General features: G+C 38.3%; 1 protein-coding gene across 5 annotated transcripts in view; it reads left to right on the forward strand.

Annotated features, from left to right (window-relative positions):
* Positions 1-18,291, forward strand: part of TRAPPC9 (trafficking protein particle complex subunit 9) — a 493,542-nt gene that overhangs the window by 168,297 nt on the left and 306,954 nt on the right. For all 5 annotated transcript variants that reach the window (XM_057429745.1, XM_057429746.1, XM_057429748.1 and 2 more), the window contains one exon: positions 7,226-7,336. In XM_057429745.1, coding sequence (XP_057285728.1) covers positions 7,226-7,336 — 111 coding nt within the window. The remainder of the gene's footprint in view (positions 1-7,225; positions 7,337-18,291) is intronic.

Raw genomic sequence — 18,291 nt, forward strand, 5'->3', positions numbered from 1 at the left:
AGAAAACCTATTGAAAATTACAATAGCACCAACAAAGATGCTTTAGTTTGTCATTTTGCTATGTTGCTCTTTGTGTTTGTCAGTGAATTTTGGAGAACAGGGTTATCACCTAGAACACCATGGCCAGTGCATCTTCACTTTCTGATGTCTCACTGGGAGTAGGGATACCTGTTAAAGGAGAACAGAAAAGAAGCAAAGGAAAAACATGGATGTGAAAACACTCCATGATTTCAGTGGATGGGGAAACTGAGCTGAATCAGGATGCAGGTAACTTGCGAGACCCCCCTGAGTGTTTCTTATTTAAACTGAGTTTAAAACTAAGCTAGAAACAGAACTGCAGTAAGATTATTCACTGAAGTGAGCCCTCATTACAGTGTCGCAGCTGTATCTTGTTTTTAATACTGTGTTAAATGTTACTGAAGACTACCTGCTGCCATTTCAGAGTGGATAGGAACAGTAGTTGCTGTATCTCTGAAGGAAATTTCTGTATCACAGTGTAATTGTCTTTTGCCTTAAGTTCCCTTAGCCCGAATTTTTGACTATTTCTGGAATTCTGACATTGTAAGATTTTCAAACTACAGCATGATTCATCCTGTCACTAACTTGGTTGTTCTATATCCAGAATTCTGCAATGGAGGAGAACAGACATTAATTTATACAAAAAATCTTCAAGATGCTGTTGAATTAACTCAATTTTCAATTAAAAAAAGATAAGGATTCTTATTCTTGTTTGAAATGAGCATTGACTTAAATTTGCATGTCATTGAGACCTTCACATTGTAAATCAATCAACTGAGAAAGTTTCCTTGTCATTTTAGTTTTTACCTGATGCAGAGACTTTTGTGTTACTTGTAAAAAAACATCTTAAATATGGAATTTATGCTAGATTTTTTGAAAGGAAACTTCATGGACAAATAAGGAAAATCACTGAAATGGAAAATGTTTGCACACTGTGTTTTTTTTATGTTCTCCCATTTAGGCTCTGAAACTCTGTTTGACCCAGGCTTGTTTCCTTTCCATTAGCAGTCAAAATGACAGATGTAAAGAAGCGTAAAAGCCTTTCAAGAACTTTTATTCTTTATCCTAGTGTCTATACACAGACCAGTACATCTTCATTTAATTTGGACTTTAATGTAATGCAATCAGTTGTATACCATGCCATTCAGACAAGACAGATGTTGTGTTTGTTGTGTCTGCTGTATTTTTCTGGTTCATTTTATATTGTATCTCCTAGGGAAATGAAATTTATATGGTCACTGTTTCTCCCTCGCCCTATGGTACATTTTGACTAATTTCAGCCAGCTTTAGGGAGAAGTTAAATCTGTTCTGCAGACTGGTAACTGGGCAGTGAAGAGATACCCTAATTTATGTCCCAGTGAGGAAAGGCAGAAGCAGGAGCTCAGCAATTACCTGCTCTATTCCCTGTGCCAGTTGGCAGGTTTGAGCTCAGGGCCAGTCAAAAGCATTGTGCTGTCCACTGTGGTTGCTGGATAGGTGGGAACGTATGGGTGGGTGTATGATGAGGAGCAGGAATGTGGATATATGGGAATTGAGTCTTTTGTGGTGCAATAGTGTTTTTCTGTCCTGTATAGTCCAGAAGAATTGATAGAGTGGGTTATTTGGGTTTTGCAGAAATGGGAAACCTCGTACTAATTGATACTGTTCTCTTAAGTGCTTTTAAGTCCTAAGTATATGGAATTAAACTAGATGATGGTTTAATTTTGTGTGTGTAAATGTGTGATGATACCCTGCTATCTCAATAGATGCTTTGGAGAAAAAATAACAGCCACAAAAACAAAACACCAAATACAAACTGACTTCTTTTAGATGCATTTGACCCAAACTTACTTTAAACAGCTGCTTAGTAGTAGCAAAATGACCCACAACCTCTAAAAAGACTGGGAATACACTGATTACCCTGCACAGTGTGTGAAACATTGAGTTCTCCACCTTCTCCGAGTTGAATGGTAACATCTACTTAAGGAGACTTAGAGGACTCAAAATGCTCTCAAAGTGGATTTTTTCCCAGTAATTCAGCCTTTACCTCTCTCCCTAGCCCACTAAATATTTAGTATAAACTATTACATGGTTGTAGAAAGGCTGGAAAAGGAAGAAATTTTATAAAAGTGGGAAAGTCTTTCCCAGTTCCAGGAATCCGTGGCTTGTGACTGGTATTTAGAATCATAGAATAGTTAGGGTTGGAAAGGACCGTAAGATCATCCAGTTCCAACACTCTGCCATGGGCAGGAACACCTCACACTAAATCATCTCACCCAAGGCTCTGTCCCACCTGGCCTTGAACACTGCCAGGAATGGAGCATTCACAACTTCCTTGGGCAACCCATTCCAGTGCCTCACCATCCTTAAGTAAAGAACTTCCTCCTTATATCCAATCTAAACTTCCCCTGTTTAAGTTTTAACCCGTTACCCCTTGTCCTATCACTACAGTCCCTAATGAAGAGTCCCTCCCCAGCATCCTTATAAGCCCCCTTCAGATGCTGGAAGCTGCTGTGAGGTCTCCAGGCAGCTTCTATTCTCCAGGCTGAACAGCCCCAGCTTTCTCAGCCTATCCTGAGCCACACATCTTGGTGTCATCAGCAGAGTTGCTGAGGGAGCACTCAATCCCACTGTCCCACTGTATTTCTCAGCCAAAAATGTTGGTAAGCCATTATGGGCTATAAATTAATCATCTTTTAGATACATTTATTATTTTGAGTATGTTAAGTTTTTTATAAGCTTACACACTTTTTTGTTTTAATTAATTATGTATTACGGAGGGCAGGGTTAATGGTCTGAAATGTCCTTAATTACCTTAAAGTCCTTAACAGAAAGGTAATGTTTGTCTGTGGTAAAAAGCTTAGTTTAAGTAAGTAACACATTGCTGACTGGACTTACATGTTGAAGTCCAGCAAAGTCATGCTGGAGTTCCTTTATCACATGTGCATGAATATAAATTTGCCTCTCAAATCCCATTTCCTGCCATTTTGAGATAGGTTCTTTAATTCCTATCTCACCTCCTGTAAGTTCAGCTGTAGTGAAAATTTACATAAATCGTTAATTTGGCTTTCTTGCTCATTCTTTCTTTTCCTTGAACAGTCACTTTCACAGAGCTTGTAACTCAGGATCATGTGTTCTACACAGTCCAATTGATTTTAGCATTTCTAAGGTCCCTTCCAACCCCAACCATTTAATGATTCTATGATTCTATGTTAAAAAAACCCCACCAAACAAATCATGCTGCCTTTCAGCAAATTCCTCTTCTAGAACTTGAGGGTTTCTTGCTTCCTTTTTAACTTTATTATAGCGTTACCTCTAATTTTCCAGAGCTTCTGCTTTGTCTTGGTTTGCTTACGTGGCTGCAGCTTCCAGTATTGGGAATTTTAATTCAATTTAATTGCAATTTTAATTCAAAGATTTTCGTAACCTTTAATTGTCTGTGGTTTTCCTTGCTCTAATTGTCTCTTTGATACTATCTTGTACTTACTCTGAATGGCCAGTACTATCTTTTTCTGCACTCTTTATGTTACCTTCAACCATTCTACATCTTATTCTTCTAAGTTTTCAAAGTCCCGTAATAATTCTCAAACTTTTTATTTTTATTTTTATTTTTTTTACTTAAAGATTTTCCTGGAGAATGAACTAAAATTTGAAAAGGAAAGAATGATTTCCCCTATATGTCTATTTTGTGTAGTGATTGAAGAGGATCAAATAAATGTCATGCTGATGAATAATTCTCACTGCATAGTCCAGGAGTTCATATTTGGGACATTTTAGTATTAGGGATGCTGTTTAGTCCTGAAGAGCTGCTGCTTATATAGGTGCTTTGTATTTATGGCATGAATTGTTTTATTTCCAAAACTTTCTTTCTGCTGCCAAAAGATACTGCAGAAGGCTCGAGTGTTATTTCAGGCAATTTTTGGATTTTCCTATGGGATAAAATTCCTTCCATAAGGAATTTTGTAAACATAGTCTTAGCAGAAGCTGCTTTTGCAGATCATAAACTGGGAGAGGGTAGATTTAGATTAGATACGTGGAAGAAATTCTTCCCTGTGAGGGTGCTGAGGCGCTGGCACAGGGTGCCCAGAGAAGCTGTGGCTGCCCCATCCCTGGCAGTGTTCAAGGCCAGGATGGACACAGGGGCTTGGAGCAAGCTGCTCTAGTGGAAGGTGTCCTTGCCCGTGGCAGGGGTTGGAACTGGATGAGCTTTAAGATCCAACCCAATCCATTCTGTGATTCTCTCATAACTTCATGTCTGCTGCAGGGGCAGAAGTTGTTTTACAGGTTTTATCCCACTGCCCCAGTGATGAGATAGAAGCCAGAGTTTTTTTCTCCCTCTCTCTTTCATTCCTTACTGGTAACAGGGTAGCTACAGACTCAGATACTGCTCTTCCAGTTACTTCTTTCATGTGAACTGTTGAGGAAGGGAGTTTCTAATATGAGCTATGACTCCCTGTATTTTCTAAATTCTTGAGTTTTGACACAGGCTTTAGTCACCCAGCTACCCTCATGCCGCCTTCTCTCTATTCAGTATTCACTGGGGTTTTACCCAAAGAGAGTGAAACCCCTGAAAATGTGTATAAAAAAGCTTCCACCCCCACTTCTGCTTTCTACTTTTGCCAAGAGATGGACCACTGCCTCCAAGGAGTGCTTGCTTGTTATTTAGTGCCTGACTGTGTGTGACATTGCTATCACTTTTGTGACCTGAACCTTAAACTCCTGTACTTGTCCTATGAGTGTTCCAGTCTCAAGGGTTTGCAAGCTAGCAGCACAGGTCTTCTTGTATATGCTCTGAAAAGGATGTCTCTTCATTTCTTTTTTTGGAAGAGAGTTGTATTATGAACCAGAGAACCTGTTTCCAAAGTAGGAGATCGGTTCTTAAACTCTTGCTCCTCTTCAGTGTAATTGCCTTTGGAATGGCTGGTGTTTGATTGTAAATTATTATGCAAGAGGATAAATATACTTGGTTGCCTCAGGCACAAAACTGTAGCTTACTTAGTTTGAATATGCATATTTTTGGAAGGATGGCTCTGATGACTCAGCTTACCAGCAGCATACTCCTCTTTCTTCCCTTTATGGAAACTTCTGGTTCCAAATGAACTCTCTCAGATTAATGCTGCTTGTGAGTTCTGCTTCACCAACTACAAGATACTTTTCTCTACTTACTGATTCTGATAGCAGTTATATGGGATGAGATGATCCATAGTCTTTGTGCAATGGCTGTATTATTTTATACTATAATTCACAATGTCACCTAATTTTGTTATATGTGCATTTAAACGTCAAAGACGTTGATAGCTAAAGCTAATTTGTAGTGATGCTTAAGGCTGGAATATTTGTTGTTAGTCATAGAATCATAGACTGGTTTGTGTTGAAAGGGACCTTAAAGATCATCTAGTTCCAACCATTCTGCCATTCACAGGGACACCTTCCACTAGACCAGGTTCCTCAGTCAAAGCCTCATCCAACCTTGAATACTTAAGTAGCTTCTTAGGGAGTTTTGAATTTCAGAGTAGACTGATTAAGCAGTCTGGAGACATTCGAGTCCAGTCTGGATGTAGTTCTGGTCAACCTGATCTGGTTGAGTATATCCCTCTTCATTGCAGGGGATTTGGACTAGGTGACCTTTGAAAGGTCCCTTCCAACCCAAACTATTCTATGGTTCTATTGCAGCTCTGTGATTGTCTGTGACATTTCACTTTCTGGTTCTGTTGTTATTTGTGCATATTTTCATAAAGAAAAGTTTAGAAATAAGAATAAAAATTTACCATGAAGTTTCTTCTCTGTGGCTTTATCAGTTTGTTATTTCCTAAGGTGACCAAAAATGCGGTTGTTTTATTAATCCTGAATGTTTCTAAGGAAATTTGTATTTGAAGAGTAGTAACTGAAAAATAAACACTGTGAGAGGTGCCTGTGTTTGCCTTTTTCTTACAGAAGGGACAGCGTTTTCTCAGAGTAGTTGCTCTAATGGAAAAGTACTCGAGTTGGCAGCTTGTTTTGGTCTGTAGAGAAACCAGCTATTGTAAATGGAATTTCTCCCTGACAATGGGCAAGGGTTTAAATTTTTTCTTGTAAATTTATTCTTAACAAGATATTGTCAAGGTAATTTGAAATAATAAATCTCTTTCATGTGAAAGCTCAGAGAACTGAAAAAATCTGTGGCTTTTTGATAGAAATGAATGAGAATTCAGATGCTATGGGGCTTAATATTGGGCAGGTTGTAACTGTCATAGAACTTCTCTTTTAGGCTATACACTTCTGTCTAGTTTTAGTAAAAATAATACTCAGTTATTAGAAAAGTTATTCACTAGAATTATTATTCGCTAAAAATATTATTCAGTTATTCACTAAAAATACTATTATTTCAGTGAAAGACTAAGATAATATTTTAATTGGAGAAGTGTATCAACATATATGTGAATGCATACCTCATAATGTTTCTGCATACCTCAAGGGAGGTGATCCTGCCCCTCTGCTCTGCTCTGCTCTCATGAGGCCTCGCCTGGAGTATTGTGTGCAGTTCTGGTGTCCTCAACATAAAAAGGACATGGAACTGTTGGAACAAGTCCAGAGGAGGCCACGAGGATGATCAGGGGCTGGAACACCTCCTGTATGAAGACAGGCTGAGGAAGTTGGGGCTGTTCAGCCTGGAGAAGAGAAGGCTGCGTGGAGACCTCAGAGCAGCTTCCAGTATCTGAAGGGGGCCTATAGGGATGCTGGGGAGGGACTCTTCATTAGGGACTGTAGTGATAGGACAAGGGGTAATGGGTTAAAACTTAAACAGGGGAAGTTTAGATTGGATATAAGGAAGAAGTTCTTTCCTGTGAGGGTGCTGAGGCACTGGAATGGGTTGCCCAGGGAAGTTGTGAATGCTCCATCCCTGTCAGTGTTCAAGGCCAGGTTGGACGAAGCCTTGGGTGAGATGATTTAGTGTGAGGTGTCCCTGCCCACAGCAGGGGGGTTGGAACTGGATGATCTTAAGGTCCTTTCCAACTCCAACTATTCTATGATTCTGTGATGCTGTATACATGGTCTAGTGGAAGATGTTCATGCCCATGGCAGCGGGTTGGTACTAGATGAACTTTAAGGTCCCTTCCAACCCCAGCCATTCTGTGATTGTGTGATACATATTTTTATTTATGTATAAATACTAATTCTGATATATGTATAATAATTTTGTGTTGTGTTACTGAAATTGTGCCATTCTTCTTTCCCCCCATCTGAACAGCACTCGGCAGTGCCATCTACTTCTAGATGTCTTCAATTCTACAGAGCATGAGTTGACTATCAGTGCTAGGAATAACGAAGATTTAATTCTGCATTCTGGGGAGTGTCAGCGGTAAGTGCTTTCAGTATTAAAACAGCCCTTGGTTTAACCTGGTTATTTATTTATACATAATTGATGATGTTTAGGACCTATTTTTCTTTTTTAAACATTGTACAAATGTCAAAGAATATGAGTTTTACTTTCTCGGAGGTGCATCAATGAATTCTGGCAGTATCTCAAGTGAATTTATTCTGACTATGAATCCAGTAGAACTGAGAATAAGAAAATACAGTTGGTTCTGAGGTGTACTGCTCAACTTGTCTTTATAGAATGTTTTAATATATTTTTAGTGTGCTCTGGATGTAGTTAAAACCTGCTCTCACTAGTTTATTATCCTTTCCCAGTATTAAATAGTCTGTATGTGGTTCCCCAGCTGTTTCATTAGTTTTTGTAGAAAGGAAACTGCAGGAAAGAAAAACAGAATTGAAAAAGCAATCACAATTTCAGTGGAAAAAGTATTTTACATTAAGTAGGCTGGTTTCTGTATTGGTTCTTACAGCCCTGCTATGGTGATGGTAAAGGTCATTTTGTAGCTAAGTATAACCACTATTTGCCATGATATATCTACCTAGGTCTCCTAGTGCTGGCTGTACCCTAGGTTACTTGGCTTATCTCCTTTAATGATCATTGCATCTTGATAACAGCATTTTCATCTTAAAAAGGTGAAAATGTGAAAGAGGAAACATTTCCATTTGCTCATAGGCTATCTCTGCACAGTTCTCTTCTTTGGGAGAGTTCTGCTGCAGTTAAATGATGAAATTGATGAGCTTATTTAAAGGGCAATACTTTTAAGTCTTTAAATCTTAGTCTAAATAATAAGTTCAAAGTAAACCCCCATCAATTGAAGGAATGCAATTGTCAAAAAGAAATACAGAATAGGCAATGTTAGCAGCACATTTAGAAAGCTTTTTGCATTAGTGACTCGAAAAGCACAACCACGACAAGTACATCGACTCAAAGCAAAGCTGAATAGTCTCAATTTTACTTTATCAAGGAATGGACAAAAATATGAGTAACATACAGTGCTTGTTCCTTTTAGGTAGAAAGAATTGCCTTTTTCTCTCTCTCTTTTTTTTTTTTTATAAAGCAGTCTAAATACTCACCAGAACATTCATGTTCTTACCTGTTTTGCAGTTAAAATCGGTTTGTAATTTTGGTTTTATGCCTGTTGCTATTTCACATCATTTTTGTACTTGATAAACTGAAAGTTTTCACTCTGAGTTTTTTGGACAATGTGTAACGAATAGAAGTAATGCTGCAATAAGCTTGTAAGATTACTTTACATCTCCTGGATTGAATTACTTTTATTTTCCTGTGGTTTTAAGAATTTCAGTTTTAATATCTTTAAATCATTATATTGCAATGGATGTAAACCCTTGCAATAAGTTTTTTGATACAGTCATTTATCAAGGCTGATTGTGTATTTGTTGCAAGTATTTAAACCTTTTAACATTAGTGATTTTTATTCTTAGTGCAAATTGTTTTGTTTGACCCTTGGTTAGAAATTGCATGGGATTTCTTATCAGCTCTAAACTCTTTTGTTACCTACCTCTTAAATGATGACTGGTTTTAACTGTAGTGATGTATATATAGCTCCTGTGTATATTAGAGTTTTAATTCTGATTTTGATCAGAAATTGAGTTTTGGTTCTGATGGATCTGCTACAGAAACGTAGCTGGAACATACACTGGGCCTTAAAATGAGCTTTCCTCTTCTAGCAAAGGGCTTTGGATTATTTTACCAAAAGAAAAAAGAAATTAAAATTCAGAAATCTTCCCCTTTTTTTGATCAACGGTTCCAGACCTTTCCTTTTTAACATAGGACGGACATTCTCAGCAGCTTGCTTTTCTCTTCAGTCCAAATACACAATGCTTGTCCGCAAGGCCTGCTCTTAGATACTCCTTTTATCATATTTTTTCCTTTGGAGATTGATTTTTCTTAATATCTGATTAATATTTAAAGAAAGACTCTGAAGTTCAGGCTTTTTTTCCCCTTCCCTGTACCTTCTGGATTCCATCCTCATTCTTAATGTTTTCCTCATTCCACTTTTTTTTGCCAGCTTTGGTCGTGCTGGCTTCCTTTGTAATTTACACTCCTTCCATTCATCACCATCATTTTGAAATCTCCTGTCCTGACAAAGTGTAGATAGCAGGAAATTGTTTTCTTCATTTCTGTGTTTATTGCTGCAGACTAGATGTGTTTTCATATTCTCTGCCTACAGACCTACAAAGAAGGATAATGCTGCATCCTGCTTACGCTTGCCTCTTTGCTTCCCACTTTGTATATTTAGAAGGTGAACCAACTTGGAAGCCTCTGATGTGTTGCTTCTCTTTTCTGTATTATGGAGCCGTCACTGTAGAATACAGGTTTTGCTCCCTTGTGCCTGGTGAAAGGGAATTTGCAGGGGATTCTTACGTTGCTTTTATGTAAGATGAAGCATAGTGATGGAAGGTTCTGGATGCTACACTTATTAAAGCACTCTCCGTAGCATACTTGATTTATAATGAAGGTATATAATTGGCCATGGTGCTGGAAATGAGGAGGACATGGAATGAGAAATGCCATGAAAAGTCTGGGATCATCAACAGATCAGTACTGGCACTCTCAAATCTTGCTGGGTCTGTGCAGGGCAGTCCCTGGTATCAGCCTTATTACTTGGTGTGTTCCAGCTCCCTCTTTTTCTCCAGTTTATCTGTATTTATGTAAAAGGGATCGAATGTGTAGAACACTGCACACTTTTTTTACTTGAAAGACTTCAGTTTACTTCAATTAATTGAAAGATAGGGTAATAATAGCTGCTACGGTAAAACTGCATGCAGTATGAAAAATGGTATTATACAATTAAGGAAAAGTGACATTCTCTAGGCTGTTAAAATACTAACTGGAAAATATATGCCTCTTTTTGTACTGTCAGATTATTCCACTGACTAGTGAAGATTATAATTTTAGCTCTCAGAAAACCTTTAGCTTACAATTTCCTGTAATTTTAAAGCTATTGATTGGGAATGTTTCGTGTGTGCATTGTAACTGTTCTCAGAAGCAATGCTATTTTCCCTCTATTTTAGAATAGAGAAACACATGCTTGGCTCCCTGTTGTTTTAGGGTAAGAAATGATAATTTGGGTTTAGAGATAATTTTGTTCATTCATTTTTCTGTCTTTTATCGTTCTATGTTCTGCAGACATACAAATGGAAAGGATCAGCCTTTCATTTTTTCCCTGTATCCCAAGATGTTAATTAATTATGAAGTGATCTTCCCACCGCCCTTTTTGTTTTCTGTATGCTTTGAAATGTTCCTTTGTGTCCCATTGTGGGAGAAGTAGTGATATGTTTTGCTTTGAGCTCCTTTCAGAAGATTGTGGGGAGAAGAGAGAACTAAGGCTCATTTGGAAAAGAGAAGAAATGCAATTTGCTCTCCCTCTCCTGTTGAATGTTGAATAAAAAGAGAGGTGCAAGAAGGTTCATTACAAAGCTAGGTTTAAAATCAAGTTAGTTTTTGCTGCTTTACATCTGCAATAGTTCTTTTTTTTAAGCTTTAATAAACGCAGTAAAATACATTGGACAACTTTTGTCCTGACAAAAAGTTGCCAGAGAAGGTACTCTGCTGAATTGCGTCTGATGGAAGTGATGCTAAGATGTTGGTAACATCTTCAGTTAGTTGCAAATATGTTTGATATACCACACTGTGATGTCAACATGCATTGTTGATCTATGCAGGTGAATATAATTCACGTGATGATGAGGGGAACAAGTACTGTGAGGGTGGTGAGGCTCTGCCACAGGGTGCCCATAGAAGCTGTAGCTACCCCATCCCTGGCAGTGTTCAAGGCCACACTGGGTGGGGATTGGAGCAACCTGGTCTAATGGAAGGTGTCCAATCACAGGGGTTTGGAACTGGATGAGTATTAAGGTCCTTTCCAACCCAAACCATTCCAAGATTCTGTGATGGTAAGGTTCTGTGATATATATTATTAGAAAGTTCAGCCTTCAGACATTTTTCTAGATTAGTGAGGTCACCTGTCTGCAAAGCTGTTTCTTGAAGCAGTCATATTACACGCTGTTGAAGTGGCTTTGCTATAACCATAGGAATGTTTTGAATGTAATCAGCAGAGAAACTAAACTTGTTTAGCATGGTGATGTGGCATTCAACATACTGTTCTGAAAGGGAAGGATACGGCAGACAGCTCCTGGGGGGGAGCTGTATTAGGTATGTTAACAAAAAAGTGTTGCCTCTAGCAGTGATTTTGATATATTGAAAAACTTAGGTATGGTAATTATTGCGTTTCTTACTTGATTATCAAACCATTAAAATTAATTTTCATGACAACCCTCATTTATGCGTAAATCACTTCATAATTTATGGTAATAGATGTTATCTCATTATGTGCCCCAGGGTATCTTATTTTGTACAGTGTACCCTGCACTGCCTTTACATTTCCATTCTGTGCACGGTGTGTCTGGCATTTGGGAGTGGCAAACATCATCATCACTGGAAGATTTATCATGGTGATGGTCTGAGTAGATCAATCCTCTCATCTATCCTTGTAGTACAACACAACTGAGTTATTAAGGTCTTCCATGTGGATGAGACTCCAAAGTTGGTAGCTGTAGATGTGAAACTGTTACAGTTTAAAGTTTTCAGACTCTTTTGACGTTGATGTGAGGACCAGAGGAATTAAAGCTTGGGACTGGAGTGAGGAGTTAAGAAATCAAGAGCAAACAGGACCTGGGTAAGAACAGGTGTCAGTCATGAGGAGCTGTGAAGTATTTCTTAATGATTCAGGCATCTTCTCCACCACAAAGAGATCTTCTCCACTAGATGCTGGAATACCATCTAAAATATTTTGAGAGCTGTGTTTCCTTGAGAATAATAAGTAGCCCTGAAGTTCTGGATACCATCACTGGTACAGGCCTGGGGTACTGCAGTATGTGCAGTATTAGTTAACACTGCCTATACATATTGGAAACATTTTGCAAGAAGTCCTCTTCCAAAGGGTATGAGAATTAAAAGTTCTGCCCCTTTTTAAACCGAAGTTTCCTTAATAAATTTATTGTCGCTGTGTAAGTAAATCACAATTGTGATTTCTCATAGCTGCCGAGTCAGTGCCTAATTTGTGTGTTTGTTTATGACAAGGCATGTTGTCTATATGAGAGATTAATGATTTTTTCCTTACACTGCTGTTACAGTTTATGCTTTGAAGACAAAGCTGCTCTGACTAAGGCTTTATGTGCTGTCATCAAGAGAAAATAAAATTTCACAGCAATTTCTCTGGGTCTTCATATTAAATCCATCCTTCTGAGATAACCTTCAAGTCAAATAAATAGTACTAAAGTTTTTATTAACTAAAACATGAAAATCATGTGCTGTTTTCAGGGTAATTGTCTTTCTTTTGTCCTAATTTGATATTTTTTTAAATTCACATCTAAGTTTTTTAAGGCTTGCCATTTTTTACTAATAGCCAAATCAATTTTTAAATATATACTACATCATTTTGACTGAATAACTAGCTATTTTTAGCAAAGAAATTGGAGAGGGTAGGGGAGAAATGTTTGGGTAGGGGAGGGTGATTTATCTAGCACTGGTCAGATCCACGGTATGGTCCAGTTCTAACGTTCATATACATTACAAAGCACTGTGAAAATATTGGAAAAGTTACAGGAGGAATATGCAAAAAATCTACACTGGCAAAGTAATAAACAATGTAAAATAAAGGTAAAGGGCAATAGAAGGAATAATAAGGAGAAATGTCAGTTTGGGACTGCTTTATAGTTACAGCACTCAAGGAATTTCTTTGCAAAAGGGTCATTCTTGTGGTGAGAAGTTAGTCCGGATGCTCTTTTGAGGTCACTTCCAACCTTAGCTCTTCTTTGATTCTGATCCTTTGGTGAAGTGTAAAGGAAGGTGATCGCTTGTGGTTGGAAGTCTTCAGTGTGAGTGTACTGCAGAAACCCAACACAGGATAGGCGAAGAGAATAAGAAGTGAGAATTATGAAAGTCCACTCTGCACACACTGCTATAAGAAAAAGGAGATCAAGTGGTAAAAGGCACACATAATTTATGAAAATATCATAGATGTCGACTTCAGTTTGATAAGCACAGCAAAATTTAAAAGGGATTATTAATGTATTCTGTAAATTTGCGTGGATACAAGGACTCTTTTTAAAGGCTAAGGGAGGTGAGGACACCAAGAAAAATTGAGCTTTGAGCTTTCTGTGAATACAGCTAGAAATGTCTAAGAGATTTCTAGGCCTCAGGCGCTGTCAGTGTTCAGCAGTCTCCCTTACAGAGAAGGCATGGCAAAGAAGCCGACTGCTTCTAAAGTGTCCTCAGTGAAATTTGGCAAAGACCTGCCTGCAATTGCTGCACTTTCCAACAGTAAGACGTTTTCCAGTGTTCTGTTGCTGTAATTGATGATGGGAAAACAAATACCCTTGTAGCTTTTACAGCAGTAAATACATGAATAGATGCCTGTTCCTCCTTCCGTTTCCCCCCCAGTGCAATGGAGTTGTAGAATAATAGAATCAACTAGGTTGGAAGAGATCCTCCCCAGTGCAATGGAGTTGTAGAATAATAGAATCAACTAGGTTGGAAGAGACCCTTAAGATCATCAAGTCCAACCATTACCCTGGACAAGATCATCCTTTTTTCTCAATAGATATGGCATATTTCCATAGGCGATCATCAAATCACGGAATCCCAGGTTGGAAGGGGCCTCAAGGATCATCTGGTCCAACCTATTTTGGGAAAGCATGACTTAGACTAGGTGGCCTAGCACACTGTGCAGCCAAATCTTAAAAGTGTCCGGTGTTGGAGAATCTACCACTTCCCTGGGGAGATTGAATGTGCAAGAGAATCTCTTTCCTATGATTTGCATTTGAATTTAGCATTTCTGGTTTTGTCAAAACCGCACGTATTTGAAACACAGATAAACATCCCTTCTCTAGTTGATGATATGGAGCCTTCCCCTTGGGTAGGCTTCTCAGGTTTGTCTCATAGGTGTTTCTCCACTCTCTTTCCCCAGCTCAATGTATTGATTATATCAGTTGGAGGATGCTACATTGGGAAGGCACTTGTTTTGGTAGTATATGACTTCTCATAAGATGATTTTTCTCTTCCCACTTCTTCAGAATGAGGTCTGAGTGAATTGACTGTTTTCCTGAATCAGGGGTGACTAACTCGCCGCATCTAGCCTGCATGGCAATTTTTCTGACCTCTTTGAACATGGTCTTAACCTCAGGAGTCCCAATTTGTGCTATTTCAAGTGTTTTGTGTATGCAGTTAGGAAGACGGGAGGTTTGTGAATGCAGGTCAAGTTTGTCTCTGACAGAATTTATTAAGTTTAATGGGGTAGTCATAAACATGGCTAAATAGGTTGGCCCGTATACAAAATATCACACAGGTTTAACATAATTTTGCTATCCTGGTTTTATATGATCTATAAATCACTCAAATTCCAAAATAATCATCTTTGTTTTCCCCTTCAATCGGAAGTAGATCACAGGTTGTAGAAAGTGGAAGGTTCAAAATCTGTCTCTGAAAAAGAATAATTGGTTTCAGAATTCAGATTTAGAAATTATTGACAAAATAAGGTTTGGGGGTTTTGTTTTTCCTTCCTTTTTTAACAGAAGAAACAAAAACTTTTTTCTTCATTTTTTTCAATACTTTGGAGACAATTTAAGATTTTGGGTGCTCGGCACATTGGTGTGAGCATTTGACAAAGTGCAGACCCAATAAAAATTGGCTGAATACAATGCTTTTTTTATTGGGGGTTCATTTTTGTACAATATTTGTGGAAGAAAAAGTAAGAATGTAAGAAAATTTGTATTATTTTCTTTTGTTAGAGAACAATGGAATCACAAGCTAAAGAGTTAAAAATAATGCTTCCTGAAGGAAGTCATAGTTGCGTGGCTTGTGCTTGCCCTCAATTCACACCTACTCAATCCAGTAGATTCATATTGTGGTTTATGGAAAATCCGTGTTTCAACATAGATGGAGGATGGATCAATAGTGGAGAAAGAAGCTGAATGTTACCAGCTTTTCACTGGGCATTATTCTCCTCATTAAATAAGAAATACCAGTATTCACTGGAAGAAATGATTCAGTGGAAATTTGGGGTTCGTCTGTTCTTTTTAGTGGATTTTCTGAATGTTCAAGGAGACAGGTAAATAGTGTTAACCAACATTGTTTTTTTCTACTGGTGTTTGTCAGTATTTGTGTGAGATGAAACTCGGTCAAAATGTCTGTTCTGTCCTGACCTCTGTGGTCAGCACCCCTGAGATAGGCTGTTGCTGTCTCTCCTCTTTTAGTAAAGTTAGAAAGTTTCCAAGTTGGAAACCTAGGAACACAAAGTCAAATGATAGACAACCACAAGGTAAAAAGAGGTGCCAGCTCTTATCTGCAGCTCTATTAATACAGTTGGCATGGCTCATTCTTCCCAAAGCCAACAGTGTTATGGGCACATGCCCATATGAATTGGTTCATCCATCACTTTCTTTTGTCCTCTATGACTTTCTGTCTTTGCGGCATTTATCCTATTCTGTCTCTTTTTCCAGAGGACAAATTCCTTACCTTAGCCTTTCTTCCTTTATTTTTCTGCTGTTACAGGTGGCATAGTTCCAGTTTATGGTATGGCTCATGGCCTCCAGACTCATAAGTTACTTTAAGTAGTGAGTTACTGGGAGAAGAGCGTGTTTGCATGATTCTCTGTCATAGGCCCGGTTAGACACATTACTCTTTCTTTTTACTCACACCTAAAACCTGGTGCCTTGTACATTCACCTAACAGACAAAAAAATGCTGTGGAATTTATTTTCCTAATGAATTAATCTAATATTGTACTTGGAGACTGGAAATAAGAAGTGAAGGATATCTGGATGAGCAGAACCTTTAGAGGTTGTAGGTTCAAATGGTGAAGATAACTGAATAGTTTTAGTCCATTTCCTAATTAACCATCATCTATTTTTTCGGGGAAAAAGACACCTAACACATTTCAGGACATTTTTGTTCATGCTGCCAGTAAGAGTGAGCATTTGGGTGTAGGTATAGCTCCGGGTCACACCCGGTTTGATCGATATCCTTAGATAAATAGATTCATTTAGCCTACAGCCCTGTCTGTATTTAGGAGCACTTGCTGTGTTTTGTGGCTGTGGTGACATGGTGACTGCATTAATGGGATGAAAGAAGATTGTCTTGAGTGGCTGCCAGTTACGTCTGCTTTAATAGCCAAAGAATTTATTAAAGTTGCACTCTGATGTTGCACTGATTTGGCTTCCTGCCTGCTCTCTGATGTTCTGTAAAATATCATGATGGCACAGCATAGATTTTCTGAAGTTGGAAATGAAAATACCAAATTCCTATTAATTTATCTTAGATGATCAAAAGTGTAATTAAAATAGCTGGTTTATGAGTCTTTCCTTCAAGGGGAACAGTCATTTGAAATCAGCACTTCAGCAGCTTGAATTTATTCTTCAGTATTGACATCCATTTACTTCTTCCTTCATTAACTGGAAACAAAAGCTAAACCAACAGTGATCTGAAAAGATCACTGAAAGATGTTGTGGAAAGGCTCTAGTATAGAAACCTGGCTTTTTATGACATTTTCATTTTGCAGTGACAAAGGTGTCTCTAGAAGCTGGAGTCTTTGTTTTCTCTTTGTTCTCCTGATGCTACTGTACTAACTGGGATCATAGGCAAAACATTGATTCCTTCTTTGGAGTAATGCAAGGATTTATATATTCTACATTAAAAACCCCCAAACTGCTAAGTTCTGCTAAGTTTGAATACAAGGTATGATTAGCCCTATAGAAGTGCATAATCTGGTCAGGGAGTGGGGTCATGTTAAGTCCATAATCTTCCCTCTTCATTCACTTTGTCTCTCCACTCCAGCTCACTTTCTTGAAGGCTGGATCTTCCCAAGGGAGAGCTTTACCCATGTTATCTCGGTATGCTTGTAGTTCACAATGCAGCATTTGAAGCAAGTTTATTCAGTTACTGAAAATGCATACTGCTTCTGTTTTGTTTTCTTACTGTTGACATCTGTAATTAAAATGAAGAATTCTGCTCTAGTTCTGGATTTTTAAAGAATAATAGACAGTTCTCAACCAGGATCTGTGGAGTTGTTTCATTTTCTGCCTTTCTGAAGTATTGTTGCTTTAGGGAGAGGAACTGTAAATCTGAATCCTGTAGTACTTTGATTTCTGTGTAGTGTTTAAAACTTCAATATATACTTTTAGTATATACTTTTAATATATAGAAGTTCCATATATACTTCCGTATACACTTTTAAAGTTACTCCTTGTCTTATATAGTGCTTTCGGGCTACGAAAGATCCTGAGATTATGGAAACATTCCAGATTTATTATGTTGAATCATAAGTGGGAACCCTCAGGAAAGAGAGTGACTTGTAATAGAGAAGGTTAATTACAGGTTTATTTCAGTATGTTTTGTGTACAGCTGAGTTGTTTAAATGGGCTGAATTGGAAAAGATTAAACATGGTTTTATGCAGGGAAGGTGTAGCTTATAAATCCAGTGAAGTTCTGTTAAGGAGCTAACAAGCTTCAGGGTAATATAATTATTGACATGTGACAGAGCTTCCCACCAAAGGCTGATCGAGAATCCAAGCTGCTGTGGGATACAAAGGGGAAGTTGTTAATTGGGTAAGAGGAAGGTGATGGAAGAGTGAATGATCACTTGTAGAGATCACATCATCACTGGAGCCCTTCTGGGGTTTGGGCTAAGCCAGGAGCTGCTCAGCCTCCTTGGAAACTGGGTGGGAAAAGGAGTGAGCAGAGGGCTGGGAAGGTCCCAGTAAACTGATAGTGAACTCTGGACCATAAAGAGGGATCTGACTGTGAGTGACTGCAGAAGGGCAAGATGATGAATTGGCAGGTGAACTTCAGCCTTAATAAAGGCACGGTGATGAACAGGGTGGAAGAAGAATCTGTACTTTAAATAGTGAATGAGCTCAG

The sequence above is a fragment of the Pezoporus wallicus genome, unplaced genomic scaffold (assembly GCF_028554395.1).
Source record: "Pezoporus wallicus isolate ANWC-B61680 ecotype Strahan unplaced genomic scaffold, APGP_CSIRO_Pwel_v1 contig_7545, whole genome shotgun sequence".
NCBI lineage: Eukaryota > Metazoa > Chordata > Aves > Psittaciformes > Psittacidae > Pezoporus > Pezoporus wallicus.